The sequence below is a fragment of the Myotis nattereri genome (assembly GCF_964212035.1).
Source record: "Myotis nattereri genome assembly, chromosome: 1".
NCBI lineage: Eukaryota > Metazoa > Chordata > Mammalia > Chiroptera > Vespertilionidae > Myotis > Myotis nattereri.
This window is the reverse complement of record NC_138075.1, coordinates 75,655,852-75,676,665: the sequence shown is the minus strand read 5'-3', so window position 1 is coordinate 75,676,665 and position 20,814 is coordinate 75,655,852. Positions and strand designations below refer to the sequence as shown.

At 46.0% G+C, this 20,814-nt stretch overlaps 3 protein-coding genes across 8 annotated transcripts; 2 read left to right on the top strand and 1 right to left on the bottom strand.

Moving 5' to 3' along the window:
- The first annotated feature begins 3,567 nt into the window (after window positions 1-3,567).
- PIP4P1 (phosphatidylinositol-4,5-bisphosphate 4-phosphatase 1) lies at window positions 3,568-7,854 on the top strand. Of its 4 annotated transcripts, none has more exons than XM_081108433.1 (7): window positions 3,568-3,878; window positions 4,199-4,389; window positions 4,778-4,884; window positions 5,541-5,646; window positions 5,828-5,880; window positions 5,984-6,074; window positions 7,026-7,854. In XM_081108433.1, the coding sequence occupies exons 1-7, from the start codon at window positions 3,716-3,718 to the stop codon at window positions 7,167-7,169; spliced, it is 855 nt and encodes a 284-aa protein (XP_080964559.1). In that variant the 5' UTR covers window positions 3,568-3,715; the 3' UTR covers window positions 7,170-7,854. The 4 variants fall into 4 exon arrangements, with proteins under 4 accessions (XP_080964559.1, XP_080964560.1, XP_080964562.1 ...); XM_081108434.1 differs by having other exon boundaries at window positions 3,571-3,857; XM_081108436.1 differs by lacking the exon at window positions 5,541-5,646 and having other exon boundaries at window positions 3,571-3,857.
- A 93-nt stretch (window positions 7,855-7,947) lies between these two features.
- APEX1 (apurinic/apyrimidinic endodeoxyribonuclease 1) lies at window positions 7,948-11,428 on the bottom strand. 2 transcript variants are annotated; one of them, XM_081108254.1, is made up of 5 exons: window positions 10,739-11,428; window positions 10,348-10,467; window positions 9,945-10,138; window positions 8,898-9,090; window positions 7,948-8,717 (listed from the first exon to the last, which is right to left on the bottom strand). In XM_081108254.1, the coding sequence occupies exons 2-5, from the start codon at window positions 10,403-10,405 to the stop codon at window positions 8,200-8,202; spliced, it is 963 nt and encodes a 320-aa protein (XP_080964380.1). In that variant the 5' UTR covers window positions 10,406-10,467; window positions 10,739-11,428; the 3' UTR covers window positions 7,948-8,199. The 2 variants fall into 2 exon arrangements, with proteins under 2 accessions (XP_080964380.1, XP_080964381.1); XM_081108255.1 differs by having other exon boundaries at window positions 10,673-10,777.
- On the top strand, window positions 11,177-20,152 carry OSGEP (O-sialoglycoprotein endopeptidase). 2 transcript variants are annotated; one of them, XM_081108198.1, is made up of 11 exons: window positions 11,177-11,436; window positions 14,067-14,186; window positions 14,353-14,528; window positions 16,678-16,773; window positions 16,908-16,957; window positions 17,100-17,178; window positions 19,098-19,163; window positions 19,247-19,337; window positions 19,565-19,640; window positions 19,734-19,832; window positions 19,973-20,152. In XM_081108198.1, exons 1-11 carry the CDS (start codon window positions 11,322-11,324, stop codon window positions 20,010-20,012), a joined length of 1,008 nt encoding a protein of 335 aa, XP_080964324.1. In that variant the 5' UTR covers window positions 11,177-11,321; the 3' UTR covers window positions 20,013-20,152. The 2 variants fall into 2 exon arrangements, with proteins under 2 accessions (XP_080964324.1, XP_080964325.1); XM_081108199.1 differs by lacking the exon at window positions 19,098-19,163 and having other exon boundaries at window positions 11,183-11,436.
- The last annotated feature ends 662 nt before the right edge of the window (window positions 20,153-20,814 follow it).

Below are 20,814 nucleotides of genomic sequence, written 5' to 3'. Positions count from 1 at the left end.
CCATGTAATAAAAGATTACAAGTGCTTATATTTTATACTGTTAATTTTTACATTATTATGTCACCATACCCAGAGTGTCAGTTTCTTAAGGAGTGCCTTTCACAAAGAGAAAATATTTAACAAATATTTTGCAGATGTATTGATTGCTGAAATTCTACCATTTATAGTAGGTTGAAAAACAACCAAAATATTTTGTGGCTCCTCTCACCAGGATTTGAAGTTCATTTCCCCACACCTTGAATCTGTGCAGGCCTTGTGACTTGATATGACCACTAGAATGTGGTAGGAATGAAGGACTTAAGATGCCTTTTACCTTCTCCTTTCACCCTCTTGGACCATCCTTCAAAGTACCACCATGTTATAAAGAAGCTCAACCAAGCCAGCACATATAACTACCAGAGATATGAATGAGGCCATCTTGGACCATTCAGTTTTTACAGTTTCCTCTGACTGCATGAGCATGAATGAGCCCAGGGAGACCAATAATAGAACCATGCAGCCAACTTGCAGAATCATGAGGGGAAAAACACAGCACTTTGTTTGGGTGTTGTTCATTATACAGGAATAGATCATTGAAGACCAGAAGAGGCATTTCTCTCTTCCATACTGACAGGATTTGTTTTCTACCTCTTTTATGACTCTTTTCACAACTTACCTTGCCTTCTGGGCATGTGTCTTCTAACCACTACCAGATTGTTATGTCACTGAGGTGAGACAGAATTTATTGATCTTAGATATCTTCTAAAGTACTGTGCCCAGAGCTGTAGGGAGTGGATGTTGAGTACATTTGCAGAATAAGAAATGGCTCCTTCCAATGGAGACTTGGAACTCAAGTTTCAGAGGAATTTATCATATCGCATAAATAAATATTTCTTTATTATAAAGCAGTTTCATCATGAGAGCACTTAGACAGCCATTGTCCTTCCCTTAACCCTGTCCCACACCTATATGAAAAGGTTAGTCTGGCATTAAAAGGGATCTATAACAGGACATATTCAGGGATTATTCCATTATACCTTTCCTTCAGTGCCTCACATACCTGTCAGAAAGAACATTCTTTCTATTTGTTAATATTTACTTCTCCATTTACTTCTCTAGCCACATCCCTATATTTCACCCACAGGAGCCCAAACTACCACTACTATTACTACTACTACTACTACTACTACTACTACTACTACTACAAAAAAGCGCCATTCTACTCACTCATTCCTAGAGGATCCTTGGTACTGTAGTACTGTATCTAATCCTTCATCTCTCCCACATTTTGATACACATAATACTAGATTTAAATGAACTTTAAGTAAGGCTTTGGTGAAGGTGGAAGAGTCACAGAAGGATAGGTTTTGTAATATGTGTGACCAAGATGCAAATAATAAACCTACTCAACCCCAGAGTGAACACTTGAGCAACTATGTGCTACAAACATCAGAAAAAGTGGCAGATTAGCCTGTCCCCTTGATTGGCTAGAGAATAATGGGAATAATGTACTTATAACTACAACCCCCTGCCTATTTTTATATCCAGAGGTCCTATGGTTCTTTAAGTGTCTGTGGGACAAAACTGCTGGGTGGATATTTACTTCTAAGTAGAAGCTGACTTGAAAACGCTGCCTCTAAACCTCAAAACCCAGGTGAAGTCTTCAGCACCTATAGCAGCTATAATGGCTGGGACAACAACACCTTTATTATTAAACATCTGCAAAGGGCTGCATTTTCCTCAATATTAGGCTCAGTGAAGAGGCTTCTAGCTAAACTGGTCTTCATTCTCAAAGTTGTTTTTTTCAATTCCTTGTTGCCTCTCCTGTATAGGGCAGTCACAACTTGGGCTATGACCTGGGGCTGGGGGTGTAAGGTGGGAAACCCAGGTGTGGTTCAAGCTTCCATGAAGGCCACAGGCGGTTAGGGAAGGGGCCTGGCAGGGCACTATCGTCAAAGGTTGAGTTCAGAGGTTACTGATAGACTCTGTTTTGATTTCTGGGAAGGGGTAAGATAGAACCCTCATCTGAGGGGTTCTTCAGGGGAAAGTGGCCATTCCAGCATTATTCTCAGTCAAGGAACCCCTGCATTTAATAGACCTGAGCTAAAGTATTCCCATTCGGAGCCATCAGATATTTTCCAAGAGCAGGAGCTGGAACCATCTCCATTTGATTTCCTGGTTCTACCTTCTCCTATGACAATGGGCCCTTCGTATCCTGTACTGACTTAACTAAAGGATATTACTTAACATCATAAAACAACGATTCGCTAAAGTGACTCACTTTTGAATTCCAGAATAACAGCCTACCCACTTTACCCTTACATAATCAAGGAAATCCTCCTAAATTATTCCTTGCATAACAAAGCTATTCACCTTGACTGACTGCCCCTGCTCCACCCTGAAACATCCAATAAAGTTGAAACAAAGGAAAAAAGTTCCCTTTCCCTAAGGAGGGAAGAGGAAACCCACACATTTCACCTTTGCCTGGGTACCCATTTAGTAGAGCACCTGTAAGTTTTAGCTGCTGTGCAAGTTAAGTATACATAGGTGAATATGAAGAACAGGAGAGTAGGTAGGTGGATTGGCTCTATGTTTAAACGCCTGAGTTACTTAAGATCTTTTCCAATACTTGTCAGAGCAACCTCCACTGCAGTCTGGTGCCTGGGGGCAAAGCTGACACATTAGAAAGTCTCAAAACTGTCTCTTCTGCCAAACGAAAATATCCTTGGGCTTGATTGGTTAACTCAATAAAAAACAAAAAACTACTTTCCATGCTGACGTGTTTAGGCTTGAGGGATCAGAAAATTGAGTAAAACTTTGAGATCTCCTTTAAGTGGTAGATGCAGACTCATAAAAAAGATACTCTCACAATTTAATTAGGGATAGGGAGAAAGGTGAAATCTGCAGCCCAGCTTCCAGGCGAAGCCAGTCTTGCGTCCGGTTCCAGAAGTGACTCCAAGAAAGACTGGGGTTATACTTTTAACGTTTTAAATCACTTCCTCGTGGTACATCTTTCACTGGCTTTTTACACGTTTTCTTTGAGCTCAGTGTCTACAGATCCTCCTCTAGCTGCGCAGACGTCCCAAGCACCGCACTTTTCCACTGCCAGTTCCTCGAGCCACGCCTCCGGGTTCTGGAGCGAAACTCGGGCCAATAAACTTGTGCCCAAGGATCACAGGACGAGGGAATGGAAGCCTCCAGCCAATGGGATGCCGATCATAACCGCAAAGAGGGAGAAAACTTTTTAATGGTGTCTTTGGACCAATGAGGAGCAATGATCATGCCCCGCTCTGGGCGCGTAACAGAGGACTCGCGGCTTCCTGACACGTGACCAGTGAGTCGGCGCAGCCCCGCCCCACCTGCTGGCCTGGAGGTAGCGCGATGAGCCGCGCGGCCAATGGTTTGCTCCTCCTCTCATCACGTGCAGCTTTTGCAGGCCCAGCGGCCTTTCGGAAGGTCATGTGACCGTTGACGTTTTTGCAACGCTCCCCAATGGTAGAGAAGAGCTGCCTCCACAGGACCGGGAATTGGTTCCTTTCCACGAATGATCACCCGGCGGGGGCGGGGAGAGCCTATCACGTGCCGCGGGACAGACCAGGGCGGGGCAGGCCGCTGGTTGCGGTGCGAGCCGGGCGCGCGGCGCGCAGGCGCCCTGGGGACCCGGTAGCGGCGGTGGCTGTGGCTGCGGCGACCGGAGCCGGACCCTTGGCCGAAGCTGAAGGCGGTGGTGACGGCCATGGCGGCCGATGGAGAGCGATCCCCGCTGCTCTCCGAGCCCATCGACGGTGGCGCCGGTGGCAACGGATTAGCGGGGCCAGGCGGGAGTGGGACTGGGCCCGGGGGAGGCCTGACCCCCTCAGCACCACCCTACGGAGCCGGTAAACATGTCCCACCCCAGGGTAAGCCGGGTGGGTCCGCCGTGCTCCCGGGGGTACGCTGCCAGGCGGGAGGGGGCGGGGCCGCAGGTGGAGGGCGGGGCCCCAGCGCCAGGTGCGGAGCTCTTGCACTTGTGACAGGGCGAGGCTTTCTTCCTGCCCGATCGCCACCGGTTTGGAAAATGGAAGGGATGTCTGAGGAAGCTGATTGCAGGGCGGTGTGTAAGGAGCCCGCCGAGTGTGGTCAGAAGGATTGAGGACCAGAAAGCGATCCCTGACCCCGTGGAGCATCAATGGTGCTGTCTGCGAGTGATGCCAGCCCTTGTCTTTACCTTCCTCCCCAGCATTTCCCCCGTTCCCCGAGGGACACCCAGCCGTGTTGCCTGGAGATGACCCACCCCCCTACTCACCCCTGACCAGCCCAGACAGTGGGAATGCCCCCATGATCACCTGCCGAGTCTGCCAGTCTCTCATCAACGTGGAAGGCAAGATGCATCAGCATGTAGTCAAATGTGGCGTCTGCAACGAAGCCACCGTGAGTTATACATATATATATATATATACATATATAATACAATATAAATATACCCTGTTTCCTGGATCTTTTTTCTGATCCCTTGATTCTAGACCCTGACCTTCAGCCAGCGCTCTTTATAAAACCCAGCTTTCAGTTCCAGGAGTCTCATACAGCCCTTTCCCCAGAAGCCACTCACCGAAGCGAATGCTTACCATCCTTCACCTTCATGCCTATCCCAGATACTCAAGCCTAGTTTTCATTTGCCAGTCTCGTGCTGTATGCCTTTCTTTCGTTTCTCGGTCCTGGCTAAGACTTTTATCTGATCTCTCCCCGGAAGGTGTTTTTGGAGGAAATGAAAGGCATTGGGATTAGAGGTTTGCTTACTGATATTCCTATTATTCTCTAGCCAATCAAGAATGCACCCCCAGGGAAGAAATATGTTCGGTGCCCCTGTAACTGTCTCCTTATCTGCAAAGTGACTTCCCAGCGAATTGCCTGTCCTCGACCCTACTGGTAAGAGGCATCAGGTGGGGAAGGGCATCAGTGGGGAAACCTGGAAAGCCCAGAAGGGATGAGTGGTTGTAGGGAATGTCAAGGTGAGAGAGCCTGGTGTTTATTTAGAACAGCGGTTCTCAACCTGTGGGTCGCGACCCCTTTGGCGGTCGAACGACCCTTTCACAGGGATCGCCTAAGACCATCCTGCATATCAGATATTTACATTATGATTCATAGCAGCAGCAACATTACAGTTATGAAGTAGCAACGAAAATAATTTTATGGTTGGGTCACAACAAGAGGAACTGTATTTAAAGGACCAGAAGGTTGAGAACCACTGATTTAGAAGGAGAAAAGGCTAAGGACTGTTGTGCCTCTAGAATAGGTGGTAGCGATCTTTCCCATCCCATAATAAAAAGATTGGGATGAAATGGTGTACTTTAGGAAGATGGAGAGCTTTGGGGACTGGGTCAGTTATCCTGAGATAAAAGGGAAATTAGAGGCCTGTGGTTAAAGCAGTGCTCTTCTTCAAGGACTCTCTGGGGTAGCCTTGAGGAGCAGAGTATGCTAAGTGTACAGAGAAGTAGAGGACCATAGTGAGGCAGGGAGTGGGGGTTATGAAGGAGGGGTCCTTAGGATTAAAAACTTTTCAAACACTTCTTTTTCTTGTATAGCAAAAGAATCATTAATCTGGGGCCTGTGCACCCAGGACCTCTAAGTCCGGAACCTCAGCCCGTGGGTGTCAGGGTCATCTGTGGACATTGCAAGAATACTTTTCTGGTGAGGAGGGGTCCTGGGAAATCCTGGGGGAAAACCTTCCAGGAGGAATCATGAATGTGTTTCTGACTTATGATAATGAATCCTGTTCCGTGAGAACCCATTTCCCACCCTCCCCTGCCCTAGGTCTCTCAAAATAGATGACCTTATACTATTAATTGGTTTCTCCCTTTTTTCTCCATAGTGGACAGAGTTCACAGACCGAACCTTGGCCCGTTGTCCTCACTGCAGGAAAGTGTAAGTGATTATGAGTGGCATCCTTGAGCTGGTAATCGGGTAAGGGGTGGAGTAAAAATTACAGGAACATCTCAAACATCCATTTCTGTTTGCCTCCCCACAGATCATCAATTGGACGCAGATATCCACGAAAGAGATGTGTCTGCTGCTTCTTGCTTGGTTTACTCTTGGCAGTCACTGCCACTGGCCTTGCTGTGAGTAACTGATCCAACCCCTTTTATTCTTCAGCCTCATCTCTGTAGGCCAGTGATGGCGAACCTTTTGAGCTCGGCGTGTCAGCATTCTGAAAAACCCTAACTTAACTCTGGTGCCGTGTCACATATAGAAATTTTTTGATCTTTGCAACCATAGTAAAACAAAGATTTATATTTTTGATATTTATTTTATATATTTAAATGCCATTTAACAAAGAAAAATCAACCAAAAAAATGAGTTCGCGTGTCACCTCTGACACACGTGTCATAGGTTCGCCATCACTGCTGTAGGCTAAGATTTGGGAATGGCTAACCTAAAAAAAAAAAGGAAAGAAATCAAGGGTGTTGTGTTTTTGTTTTAATGTATAGATGAGCTGAAGTTGAGGTGACTGAATAATAGTCGTCCTCGTTACTATGGGAGTAAAGAACAGCCATTTTCTTTTTGTAAAATATATTTTTATTGATTTCAGAGAGAGGGAGAGAGAGAAACATCAGTAATGAGAGAAAATCATCAATCAGCTGTCCCCTGCACACCCCACACTAGGGATTGAGCCCACAATCTCCCGGGCATGTACATGTACCCTGAACAGGAATTGAACCGTGACCTCCTGGTTCATAGGACAGCGCTCAACCATTGAGCCACACTGGCCGGGCCAGCCATCTTCTTTATGCAGAGAATAGGACAGTGGAGAAGTGGCTTAAGTTAGACGTTGCTATTTAGGAAACCTGGTGCAATTGTAAGACATCAAGAAAAACTGACAGATGTTTGGGATTGTGTGAGTATATTCCTGCCTAGGGGAAGGAAACTGAACTGGGCCCTTAAGCAGGTCCCTGAAGGTGGCTGCACATGGATAGGGAACAGGGATTGAAGCTTGTGTTACTGTTATGAGGGCTGCTAGAAGGCGGTGAGAGATCACAGTAACCCCATCATTCTTTCTTTTTCTTTGTCAGTTTGGGACATGGAAGCAAGCACGGCGATATGGAGGCATCTATGCAGCCTGGGCATTTGCCATCCTGTTGGCTGTTCTGTGTTTAGGGCGGGCCCTCTATTGGGCCTGTATGAAGGTCAGCCACCCTGTCCAGAACTTCTCCTGAGCCACAGGATGACCCACAGACTGTGCCTGGCCCCTCCCTGGTGGGGACAGTGACACTACAAAGGGAGCCAAGACAAAAGGCTCCCTTGGGCTTCTCTAAGAGGAGCCAAGCAGCTGCCTTCCTTTTCCCTGGGGAGTAGGAAGGAACCAGGCCCTCACCTAAGTTTGGAGGAGTAGATAAGACTGCCGCAGGCCATCTGCTTTCCTCCCAGATTGCTGTACTTAGGGTGAAGTAGGGGAAATGTTGCTCCTAAACCTGGATCTTAAAGAGATGGTCTAGCCTTGTCCTTCCTGTATGCTCCCTGAGCCATTCCTGTCCCTTATACATTCCAGGGCAGGGTTGGGGTGGGTTGCCCTGGGGGTTTCCCTCCCTCTTGTGCACCATTAGGACCTTGCTGCTATTGCACTTCACCAGGGACTGGCTCTGGTCTCAGTCCCCAGTCTCCTCTCCCCCCATTCCATGTCCTGTGGGGGTGGGGCTAACCGCTGCTTTGTACAGAACCACAGGAACTGATGTGTATATAACTATTTAATATGGGGTATGTTCCCCTAGTCCTGTGTTACCCTTAATCCCTCCTGCCAACCTTATCCCCCAGCAGTAGTATATCACTGGGCTAGGTAGGGTTGCTGTGTTGGGGGAGGTTAAGGACTCATCCTGTGCTTGTAAATAAATAAGGTCATGACTCTGCCCTTTTCTAATTGTTAATCTGTATGTAAGACAAAAATGAGGAGGGGAATTTGTAGCTCCACAGAGAGGTAGAATACAAAGACAGCAAGGCTGAAACTATGGCTCTTTATTTTCACATGGACAGTTCAAAGGAAGTCATCAGTAGCTTGTTTAATGTAAAAAAAAAAAAAGGAAGAAAAAGCCATCCACACCAAAAAACAAAGCCTTGGGCTTAAAGGAAGCCCATCTGTCACTAGGAGCCTGGCTGAAGGGTAACACGGTGCAGAATTCTCTTGAAAGCAAAGAAGTTTTAAAGCTAATTTAGGGGCTTATTTCCCAGGCTTAAAATGATTTGGGGGAAGTATCACAGTGCTAGGTATAGGGTGATGGGACAGTGGTCACTGCCCAAAGCCTTGGAACGGATCTTGCTGTCACACAAAGCAGGTAACAGAGAATGAGACACCAGAAAGTAATCAAGGCGCCAACCAACGTTTTTAGATCGAGCATTCATCATATAGGTCCAAAAGGTATAGGCATAAGCGGTGTTGGGGTAGAGATGCCGGAAACTATCAGCCAGTGGCACAGCCTGCAGCAACTCCCCAAAGCCTTGCCGCTCTTGTGGGGTGAAGCCAGCATTCTTTTTGTTTCCCTTGGGGTTGCGAAGGTCAATCTCTTCATGAGCCACATTGAGGTCCCCACACAGCACAAGGGGCTTGCGGGAAGCCAAGTCCTTCAGGAACTTGCGAAAGGCTTCATCCCAGCGCTGTCGGTACTCCAGGCGCACCAGACCTCGGCCTGCGTTAGGTACATAGGCTGTTACCAGCACAAATGCGTCATATTCAGCCACAATCACTCGGCCTTCCTGATCATGTTCCTCCTCGCCTGGAGAAATGAAACAGTATCAGTACAGAAAAGCATAAGGGGAAACTTTTTTTTTTTTAAATGAAAGTATAAATAAGCAAAGGGAAAGTAGAGAATAAAGGAATCAAGAATCGGGGCTGGAGTTGGGTATTAGCAGTTAGTTTGAAAGCGCACAGGCATTAGGAATCAGTAGGCTCTCACCAATGCCATATGAGACCTTGAGTGGGCACTGGCGAGAGAGAAGGCCCACACCACTGTACCCTTCCTTGTCTGAAGGAGCAGACCAGTACTGATGGGATAGTCCAGGCAGCTCTTGAAGTTCAGCTGGTAGTTTATTCTCTGAACATTTGGTCTCTTGCAAGCACAGGATATCTGGGGCTTCTTCCTTTACCCACTGAATAAAATGAAAGGTATAAAAGATAGTATCAATACAGCAGATATTCATTAAATCTGCTAAGTACTAGAGATAAACAGGAGGTAGGGTCCCTGTGCATCAAGGAGTTTAACAGTCTAGCACTGTGGTCGGCAAACTGTGGCTCGAGAGCCACATCAGCTCTTTGGCCCCTTGAGTGTGGCTCTTCCACAAAATACCACGTGCGGGCGCCCATGTACAGTGCGATTGAAACTTCATGGCCCATTCACAGAAGTCGGTTTTTGGCCTGGACGAGTCTATTTTGAAGAAACACTGTTGATATTTGGCTCTGCTGACTAATGAGTTTGCCGACCACTGGTAGTACAATAAGCAATTTGATAACTGGTAACTAATGGAAGAAGGCTTACATGCAACCCTGTGGAGATAGTGTTTTTTCTATAGGGAGTGGCTAGCTAAGATTTTTTAAGCATTAGTTACTTATTTCGTTTTTAAAATTTATTAAGGTAATATTGGCCAATAAGATGTTTCAATAGTACAATTACATAATATAGCATCTGTGAATTGCAGTGTGTAACCACTAGTTATTTAAAAACAAAATACACTGAAGATAAAAATGGAGCAAGTCCAGTAAGATTTTTTTCAATATGCTGGGGAAGAGATGAAGACATTAAACGTTTAAGGCAATGGAATGGATAGGCAGGAAATGGTTGGTATGACTTGGTGCAGCCCCTCCTTATACCTCTCCCCCCTCCACACACACAAAAACCTATAAAAAAATAAACCTGCATGGTGGGCACTAAAATGGAAAGGTACTTACACCCCAAGATCATTCAATACTAAAGACTGTCTCTTTCCCCTCCTTGATTTCCACTCACATCTAATCCTTTCTTCTTAATCCAGGCTCGGAGCCCATCCACATTCCAGGAGCAGATCTTGAGGGTGGCTGACTTGCCACTGGGCGAGGTTTTCTGATCTGGGGGGTCCTCATATAGGACTGACCCCTCTCCTGCCGCCTCTTTTTCATTTTTCTTTGCTCCTGCTCCCGCCTTACGCTTCTTGGCCTCTGGTTCTACAAAATAAGAAATACGTAGTGATAAAAGTTGGCGGTAACCAACTTTCATCCGGGGTTAACAATAGGCCCGCTGAGAGCCTGCAGTTGCCGCGAGTTCTTCAAACTGCAAAAATGTGGTGCGTCGGTCCGTACTTCCCGATAATCGAATACATTAGAAGCACCGCCATCACAGCCTCCAGGGAGAGGGGTTCATTTCACTCTCTTACCAATCTTGGGCTCTTCCCCGTCTTCAGCCACCGCTCCCTTTTTCCCACGCTTCGGCATCACTGAAACGCACGCCCTCCTGCACCAGGTCGCCTTGCGGAGCAGTATTTTCACCGCCTTGCCTAACGATGCAAATAAATGGTGAAGGCAGCTAAAGCTGGGGACAGGCTCCTCCCGAGAGCGGGCGTTATCTCAGAATCCCTTCCCCGCCTCCTTGCGCCATAGCCCCTCACCCACAACACTAGATCCTTCCACAGCGATCTATGGACCCTCCTACGAGATCCTCTATCGGCCAATCGAGGGCCTTAATCAATGGTCCCGGCTTACGCCAGCCGATCAGACGTCCAGAAAAGCCCTTCTGATGGGCGAAAGAACAGCAACCCGGTATCTGACCTGCTCAAGTTGCCGCCAGGATCCTTCCTACCCGAGCACAAAGAATGGAGCACGCCGTGCCCCCACGTGGGTAACTGGCGTGGTCACGTGACCCGGGGCATCACCGCGTAGCGCAGCAATGCCAGTGATTAGTCTGTCTGGCACCACGTGACGGAGAACCTAGGCCCGCCCTTCTCCCAAGTCTCCAGGGGACTAAGGCCCCAGCCCTCCATTCTCGGGCTGTTTATCCGTGTGCCCGCTGCACGACTCCTCCTGCCGCCCCGACCGGAGGGCCCAGCGCTGCGCAAGAGAGAAAATCAATCAGTGGAGAAGGCTGGGCTGGACCCCCGGAGAGCGGCAAAGCAGCGGGTAGGCGTGCCAGGAGCGGATGCCGGCTCAGCGTCCCTGGCAGTTAGCAGGACAGGTTCCTGAAGGGGCCTTGACGGTCGCCGTGACGACGGGGGCGGGACGGCGCGGCGAGCGGAGTTGTTAGGTGCCGGGCCGCTGAGCTGCTGCGGGCTCCTTCCTCTGCGCACGGAGCGGCGAGGCTGCCGCGGCCGCAGTGTTAGCTAGGGTCCTGCGGTGTGTTCTCCCCGCTTCGGCCATGCCCACCGTGCTGGGTTTTGAAGGCAGCGCCAACAAGATCGGCGTGGGAGTGGTGCGGGACGGCGCGGTGCTGGCAAACCCGCGGCGCACTTACGTCACGCCCCCGGGCACGGGTGAGTCGGCACCTAAAGAGGCGGCCGCGCGCTGGTCCGCCCACCATCGTGTTGCGTCTTCCTAAAGGTCCTAAACTCTAGCGAAGCGGGGCGTGGAGCGCATTGTCCCCTCGTAGGGTTTTTGATTCGAGGCTCTGAGATGATGTGACGTTTCTTAACGTCACAAAGCTGATGGCTATGAGTCACAGGCACTTGTCCCTGGAGCTTCAGGGTTCCTTCAGCTTTTAGTGAGTGCCTTTTAGGTGGTAAGTGTCAGTCGGCTGGCTGTTGGGTACAAAAATAGTTGCATACGAAAGCAGATGTGATGAGCCTGCTATGGACATCGGCACGTAAACAGCACTTTACAGTATGATAAATAGTATCACATACTAGTATAGGTATAATAATAAGTTCCAGAATGAGTGTAAAGACTCCCAGTTTCGGTGTCAGACAGAACTGGCTGGCTTTACAATATTCATGGTCAGTATGTGTTTTGGGAATTCTTTCCTCTTAAAATGGGAATAATGCCTGCATCGAGGGGTCTTGAGAATCAAAGTGCCTGTCACATTACAACGTTTAATAAACATTATTTGTAAGTTATGATGTTATATCATGCCTACCCGCTCCCAAATCACCTGTATATGTGTAGGAGAGGGCAGCTGACTTGTGTGTACCCACAAAGGCTCCCTGAGCAGCTGATGTTGTGACAGGTTACTCATTAGAAATATATGTATGTTTAGCACTCACTGTTCTAGGCATTTTAGCAACAGGAATGCAAAGATGAATTAAAGGCCCAATGTTGGGAGACGCTCACAGTTGAACTGGGGAAACTACAGGTAATCAATGCTATAATTGTTACATGCAGTTCTAAGTCTTTTTGCCACAAACATTGTCACTGCACAACCCATTGACCTTAAGGCAATTTCACTATAAAAGATAAAATAACTGGTTGACAGTTCGGTTAACATTTGGCAGACTTAATGTATTTCAGCTAGTTGACAGTTTGGTTTCATTTCTCCATTGAGGAAATGGTTGCAGTTACTCCCATTTTTATATTAAAGAAATCATAGTCCTCATAATGGTCTCTACAGTGATGAGTAGATATGGTAATCTTCAAATAGTGGATAATAACTGTATAAGCCAGATTGCACAGTTATGTGAAAGTCAGATTGCATACTATACTGAAAAATGATAATTTATCAGTTTGCAACTCCTTTGTGAGCAATCTTCCCTCCCACCCGTCAAAACCAAAAGTTTACCAAACAATAGCAAATATAAAAGAGGCGGCTACTAATTCACAACAGTCTTCAAGAGCATTAGTTACCGGTTTGGCTCAATGGACAGAGCGTCAGCCTGCGGACTGAAGGGTCCCAGGTTCAATTCCTGTCAAGGGCACATCCCGGGTTGCAGGCTTGATCCCCCAGTAGGGGGCATACAGGAGGCAGCTGATCAATGATTCTCTCATCATCAGTGATGTTTCTGTCTCTCTGTCCCTCTCTCTTCCTCTCTGAAAGCAATAAAAAAATATTTTTTTAAAAAAATTACTGATTTCGCCGAAACCGGTTTGGCTCAGTGGATAGAGCGTCGGCCTGCGGACTGAAAGGTCCCAGGTTCGATTCCGGTCAAGGGCATGTACCTGGGTTGCGGGCACATCCCCAGTAGGAGATGTGCAGGAGGCAGCTGATCGATGTTTCTCTCTCATCAATGTTTCTAACTCTATCTCTCTCCCTTCCTCTCTGTAAAAAATCAATAAAATATATATAAAAAAATTAAAAAAAAAATTACTGATTTCTTTAGCTGAAACTGATACCTCTCTTAATGAAGGAAGAATTATAGCGAAAACAGAAAAATATGATGCCAAAGAAGGAGATACAATCAACAAGCAGGAAAAAAAAACTATAATACTGTGAACAAAAGACTTAGAAGACAATGTATTTTTAGTTTTTACAATAAAGTGTTTTTAATTGTTATTTTTCATGTTTCAGTGCCCCTCGATTATTTTCCATTATTTTATCTTTTACTGTGCAATTGCCTTAAGGCCAAGTAGTTGTGCTGCGAGAATGTTTGTAGAGGAAATGCTTGTGGCAAAGATGTTACAGTAAACAGGCTCATGATGAAAATACTGGGCATGGTTAAATACAATATTGTGATCATGCACAGGGTTTGTAGGGTCACAGAGATCCCCAAAGGATATGAAGTAGGTGTCACTTGGATTGAATCCTAAAGGCTGAGAAGAAGTTGGGTATGAAGAAGGGCATTATGCAGGGGGTGGTCATGAGCCAGTGGTCGGCAAACTCATTAGTCAACAGAGCCAAATATCAACAGTACAACGATTGAAATTTCTTTGGAGAGCCAAATTTTTTAAACTTAAACTATATAGGTAGGTACATTGTTATTAACTTAATTAGGGTACTCCTAAGGCTTAGGAAGAGCCACACTCAAGGGGCCAAAGAGCCGCATGTGGCTCGCGAGCCGGTTTGCCAACCACGGTAGCCCAACAGACTGGCAATAGTATATCTGAGCACCTGGAAGACAGGATGCTTGAGGAGAGTGAAAGGGACTCATCCTACTACTAAATCACCTGTCTTGGATTGCTGTCTACCTTTTCTACCAAAACCCCCTATTATCTCTGCCTTCTGTTCTTCTCCTAGGATTTCTCCCAGGTGATACTGCCAGGCACCACCGAGCTGTTGTTCTGGACTTGCTGCAGGAGGCACTAACAGAGGCTGGCTTAACCTCCCAGGATATTGACTGCGTTGCCTACACCAAAGGTATGGTGGGGTGAGTGGTGGGCAATGGAAGAATATACCTAGAACTTGGCTATGACAAAACAGCCTGCAGTTTGCCTCTGCTACCATCACTACCTCAGCCCTCTCTCTCATATTTCCTGCTTCCTTAATCTCTAAAGGATTCTATCTCCCATTTCAATCTCCCTAGGCCCTGGCATGGGTGCCCCACTGGTTTCTGTGGCTGTTGTGGCCCGTACTGTGGCCCAGCTGTGGAATAAGCCATTGCTAGGAGTGAACCACTGCATAGGCCACATTGAAATGGGCCGCCTCATCACTGGAGCCACCAGCCCAACTGTGCTGTATGTCAGTGGAGGAAATACACAGGTATTTAGAATACTCCACCATTTCTTCTTAATTTCTGAGGAACTATACCAGCACCTTTCATGCTCTACCTGAGTGGCAGGGACTGCAAGAACAAAGCTGGGCTCGTTTGAACCTAAACTGTGGCACACTAGAAAATCCACAATACAGTTTGTAACACTGCAGATTTGGGCAGGATAATCAGAATAAAATTACTTTTATGTACAAAGATAAGGAATTTCCTTGGAAAATGAAAGAATGGTAAGGATTGAAGCCCTCAAAGGATTTTCAATGTCATTATTCTGAAGCTAATTTTTGTACAGATCTTAGCAATTAAAACTAAAGGACACTACATGATTTGTTCCTTTATGACAATTATGTGTTTTGTTTGCATTATTGGTAGAAATATATAGAAGTTGTTATTTTAAGGGTGTAAAAATATAAGTAATTTTTAAAATTTATAAGTGGTTGAAGATATTTTAAGTTTATAAGGGAAGTCATGGTTGTTTGGGATGCTTTATAAGACCTTTTTAGGTTGGGATTGGAGAACTCCAACTTTTTTTCCCAAAGAACACCTGATGGAGTTATTGTCAGAAATAGTCATTGTCCCCAGCCTATGAAAGGGTTATGTTCTAAAACTTCATTGTGTGAAATAGTTATTAAAGATGAAGCACACATTCCCACGAAAATAATGTGAGAACTTTAAGTTAGAGGGCACGTAGCTGTTTAAGGCCTGAAGGATGATATGCAAGGTTAGGGAATTGGGGTGTGGAAAGTAGCAATGGAGGCTTACAAGACTTAAGAGGCTTAGGGTTCATTTCCTGGTCAAAGGCACATACTTCTGTTGCAGGCTCAATCCCTGACCCTGATCAGGGCAGGTGCAGGAGGCAGCTAATCGATGTGTCTCTCTGTGTGTGTCTCTCCCCCTCCCTTTCACTCTCTCTAAAAAAAGTTTTAAAAAATGGAAAACTATCCTCGGGTGAGGAGTAACAAAAAAAGGAAGAAGAACAGAGGCAGGAAAATTTCCTTCCCCTTTTGTCACTAGCCTTTTTTTTTTCTTTTTCACCTTCACCCGAGGATATGTTTTTATTGATTTTTAGAGAGGGAAGGAAGTGGGAGGAGAGAGAAAGAAAGAAACAAACATCAATCGGTTATCTCCACTGGGGACAGAACCCATAACCTAGGTATGTGCCTTGACCAGGAATTGAACCCCCAACCTTTTGCCGCACGGGATGACGCTCCAACCAACTGAGCCACCCAGCCAAGGCTGTCACCAGCCTTTTGACAGAGTAAAATCTACATCAGAGTGCAAGGAAATCCCTGAGCAGCACCAGGGGGAGAGAGACTTCTCTGGTCCCTAGGAAACACTCACTGCCAAAAATATGAAGCATATGTGTCAGTGGGTGCTGTGTTTCTGTGCTAGAAGTTGGCCACATAGGAAGAATGGACATAGTTGATTGCCAGGGTTAAGTTGGATCAGCCATCAACCTGACCCAACATGGGATTTTTGAGGGTTTGTTTTTTGTTTTGTTTTTAGCACTACCTCTTCTCATGTTTACAAATAGTACTGCTCTGATAGGATACTCTAAAACAGGGGTCCTCAAACTACGGCCCGCGGGCCACATGCAAATACAAATATTGTATGTGTTCCCGTTTTGTTTCTTTTGCTTCAAAATAAGATATGTGCAGTGTGCATAGGAATTTGTTCATAGTTGTTGTTTTTTTTTAAACTATAGTCCGGCCCTCCAACGGTCTGAGGGACAGTGAACTGGCCCCCTGTTTAAAAAGTTTGAGGACCCCTGCTCTAAAAGGACTCTGGTTCCCTGTCTTAAGCAGGAAAGCCTGTTCCTTAGTCTGTCCCCGTCAAGACTGCTTTTAAGGGATATGTCAGGAATCTCCAAGCTAGAAAAATATATTTGAAGTGACAGTTTGCTTCTGCCCTGATCATCTTTTATAGATTAGGAATCTGCACTGGGAATATTCAAGGTATATATGAGCTTCTTCTCAGATAAGAGCTGCAAAAAATATCCACTCAGGGTTTGGCAAAGCACTTTCTATTTCTTATTGGATGCTCTAGTGGCCATGTTGATCCTCCTCTGCTGTATTCTTCCCCAAAGCCAACTACTCCTCTTTACAGACTTGAGGTTTTCATGGACATCCTCATCACCCTTAGGTGATTGCATATTCAGAACATCGTTACCGCATCTTTGGGGAAACCATCGATATTGCTGTGGGTAATTGTCTGGATCGTTTTGCTCGAGTGCTGAAGGTAAGCCATCGGGCTGCAGAGAACATAAGATGTGGATGACTTTTGGGGGAGCCATGGAAACGGAGGGAGAAAGTAGTAAATTCACTTCTTATGCTTCCTGGATATCTGACTGCATCGTCTTTTTTATCTGCTAGATTTCCAATGACCCAAGTCCCGGCTACAACATTGAGCAGATGGCAAAGCGGTAAGGGGCGTAAGGTGGAAGGAGGCTGGCTGGTGGGGTTTCTGGCATTTTCTTATATATACATTAATGAGGTTTGGGAGGGGCTTCGGAGGGTGAGCAACCAGCTGACTACAGGCTTAGTGCCTCATGTACTCCCACATAGAGGCAAGAAGCTAGTTGATCTGCCATACACTGTAAAAGGAATGGACGTCTCATTCTCAGGGATCCTGTCTTTCATTGAGGTGAGTGTGGAAGAGGTGAGAAGATGGGCACTTGCATGCTTTTTAATAAAGCGTATCTGTTTTTCTCACCACTGTATTTCCTGCATATAGCATAGTACTGGCCCATATTTGATGCTGAATAAATTCATTCAGCAAATATTTATTGAACAAGAGGCCCTGTGCACGGATTCATGCATGGGTGTGGTCCCTCAGCCTGGCGGGTGATCGGAGCCATCTCGCCCAGTCCCAGTCGGATCTGGCAGATGGGACCCAGGGAGGGCTCCAGGGTGTGTCTGGCCCTCTCACCCCAGTCTCCATTGGCCGGACCCCAGCAGCAAGCTAACTTACGGGTTGGAGTGTCTTCCCCCTAGTGGTCAGAGCTTGCATTCTAACAGGAGATGGATAAAGGAACAAAACAAAAAGGGAAGAAAGAGGGGGAAACAATAAAATATAAAGGGCTGCATAGTGGTAAGTGTGATGAAGAGAAATGCAGCAGGGTACGGGAGGGGTAGGGAGTGGTGCCAGGGCAGGTATTCATAATTATTGGATCTTGAATGAATGCTGCCCATTCTGTAGTTTGGTGCCAATGAAGGACAAAGTGTGTGGTCAGTTGAACTGTGGTGAAACCTGGTGATCCTCCAAGTGCACGAATTTTTATTCTCATGGTGTCTGCCAGGCCACTGTTAATTGTTTTATCTGTTTCCCCACCATTTTTTTTTCCTAATTAAATTTATTGGTCGACATGATCATATAGGTTTCAGGTGTGGCTTTCTATGTTACAAAAATCTGTATTTTGCACTGTTAGCCCAGCACCCAAGGTCAAACCTTCTGTCACCATATATTAGGACCCTTTTCTCTCCTCCCCTTCCCCTTCCCCTGGCAACCACCACACTACTGTTTGTGTGCACAAGTTTCAGTTTTATATCCTACATATGAGTGAAATCATATAGTTCTTAGCTTTTTCTGACTTATTTTTTTTTAATCTTTCTTTAAACTATTTTTTAAATTTTCTTTATTGATTAAGGTATTACATATGTGTCCTTATCCTCCCATTGCTCCCCCCGCCCCCCGCTCATGCCCTTACCCCCCTGGTGTCTGTGTCCATTGGTTAGACTTATATGCATGCATACAGTCCTTTGGTTGGTCTCTCCTTCTTAACCCCACGCTCCCCTGCCTGAGGTTTGATGGTCTGATCGACGCTTCTCTGTCTCTGGATCTGTTTTTGTTCATTAGTTTATGTTGTTCATTATATTCCACAAATGAGTGAGATCACGTGATATTTATCTTTCTCCAACTGACTTATTTCGCTTAGCATAATGCTCTCCAGGTCCAGCATAATATTCTCAAGGTCCATCTATGTTGTTGCACATGGCAGCATTTCATTCTTTCTTATGACTGTGTAGTATTCCATGTGTATATGTACCACATTTTCTTTACCCAGTTTTCTTTGCTCTTTGGTTGTTTCCATATCTTGACCACCATGAATAATGCTTCAGTGAACATAGGGTTGCATATATCTTTGTGAATACATGATTTTGAGTTTTTTGGGTATATACACAGGAGAGGGATTGCTGGGTCATATGGTAGCTCTATCCTTTATTTTTTAAGGAATCACCAGACTGCTTTCCATAGTGGTTGTACAAGTCTGCATTCCCACCAGCAGTGAATGAGGGTTCCCTTTTTTCCACAACCTCTGCATCACTTGTTACTGCTTGTCTTGTTGATAATGGCCACTCTGACAGGTGTGAGGTGGTATCTCATTGTGGCTTTGATTTGCATTTCCCTAATTGCCAGTGAGGTTGAACATCTTTTCATATACCTGTTGGCTATTCGTATGTCATCGTGGGAGAAGTGTGTATTCAGGTCCTCCGCCAACTTTTTGGTTGTGTTGTTTGTTTGGTGTTGAGTTTTATGAGTTCTTTTTCCCCCTTTAATTATAGGATGTAGCCCAGCGGATGCTGGCTACAGGCGAGTGTACTCCTGAGGATCTGTGTTTCTCCCTGCAGGTAATGGCGTAAAAAGCTGGGACAGAAAGCTGGGGCTAAGTTGGGACTCCCTCTGATGTTTTCCCCTTGTCTGTCCCCCTCAGGAAACTGTGTTTGCAATGCTGGTAGAGATCACAGAGCGGGCCATGGCACATTGTGGCTCCCAGGAGGCCCTCATCGTGGGAGGTGTAGGGTGTATGTATCATTGGGCTCTTTCCTATTCTTGGGCATGTGCATCTTCCTCCTGATAGTTTAAATCTGAGGGTTTGGGGAAATTACCAGCTTTATTTCTTATCCTGTGCTTCCCACTCCTTGCCCCCTAGGACCCGTACTTCACTTTCCTAATTAAATGCACATGCGGCATACAGCTAGCCTGGAGAAATGGCTAAACTAAGTTAACCCTACCCACCACCTCGTCATAGGTAATATGAGGCTACAGGAAATGATGGAGACAATGTGCCAGGAACGTGGAGCCCGGCTTTTTGCCACAGATGAGAGGTAAAGGTCCTTGTGCTTTCTTGACTTTTTTCTCCAATTACTGTAGTTTTCTACTTTCAGATCCCAAATTTCATATTTCTTTTTCCTTCCCAGATTCTGCATTGACAATGGAGCCATGATAGCTCAGGCTGGCTGGGAAATGTTTCGGGCAGGACACAGGACTCCCCTCAGTGAATCTGGGGTCACTCAGAGGTAAGTACCCCCTTGGAGGGGGTAGATAGTATGGGAGGTGGCAAAAATCAGCACATCAGAGGGTCCAGAACCATGAGAGCAGAGAAGAATGGAAGATGTTAAAGGATAGCCATCCACCAAGTTTTTCCTATTTTTCACAGGTATCGGACAGATGAAGTAGAAGTCACTTGGAGGGACTGACAGGGTGAACAGGATCAGAGTAAATAGTGCCCTAAGTGGAGCCCATTATTTCTATCCTGATGGGAGTCCTGGCCAGGCTCTGGACTCCCCATCATTTGAATCTCAAGGTGACTCAGCAATAAAATATTTTTGGTTTTGTATGTTGGTAATCGGCTTGTGTTTTTGAGGAACAATATGGAGATGGCACTGAATAAATTGTCGGTGGTGGTGTGAATGGATAAGGAGGCAAAGGTCAGAGCAGCGTAGCCTTGGGGGTTGCTACTCTGAAGCAAAGATTGAGGGGATATCTTAGGCCCCCTTCTAACATCCCCTTAGTAGTGGTATCATAACTAATATTTTAGTTTCAGGCCTTGTGCTAACTGCTTTACATTCATCGTCTCATTTAAATTCTTTGAAATAGGTGCTCAGGACTTCCTTCAAAATAGCCTGGAGCCAGGTCAATTGCATACTAATTTTTAACTCAAGAATAAAACTGTCCTGCCCTGGCCAGGTGGCTCAGTTGTTTGGAGTGCCATCCTATACACAAAGGTTACATGTGGGCTTGATTCCCTGTCAGGGCACATACGTAGATTGTTGGTTCGATCCCTGGTACAGGAGGCAACTGATCAATGTTTCTCTCCCTTTCTCTCTCTCTAAAATTAATGAAAACATATCTTCTGGTAAAGATAAAAAAATGAATAAAACTGTCACTCCTACATGCAGGCTTGAAGGGGGGCCCCAGGTACACAAATCTTGTGCGAATTAATATCGTCATGCCTTTTATCTTGTTTATGTCACTCACCATAAGAAGTCCCAAACTACT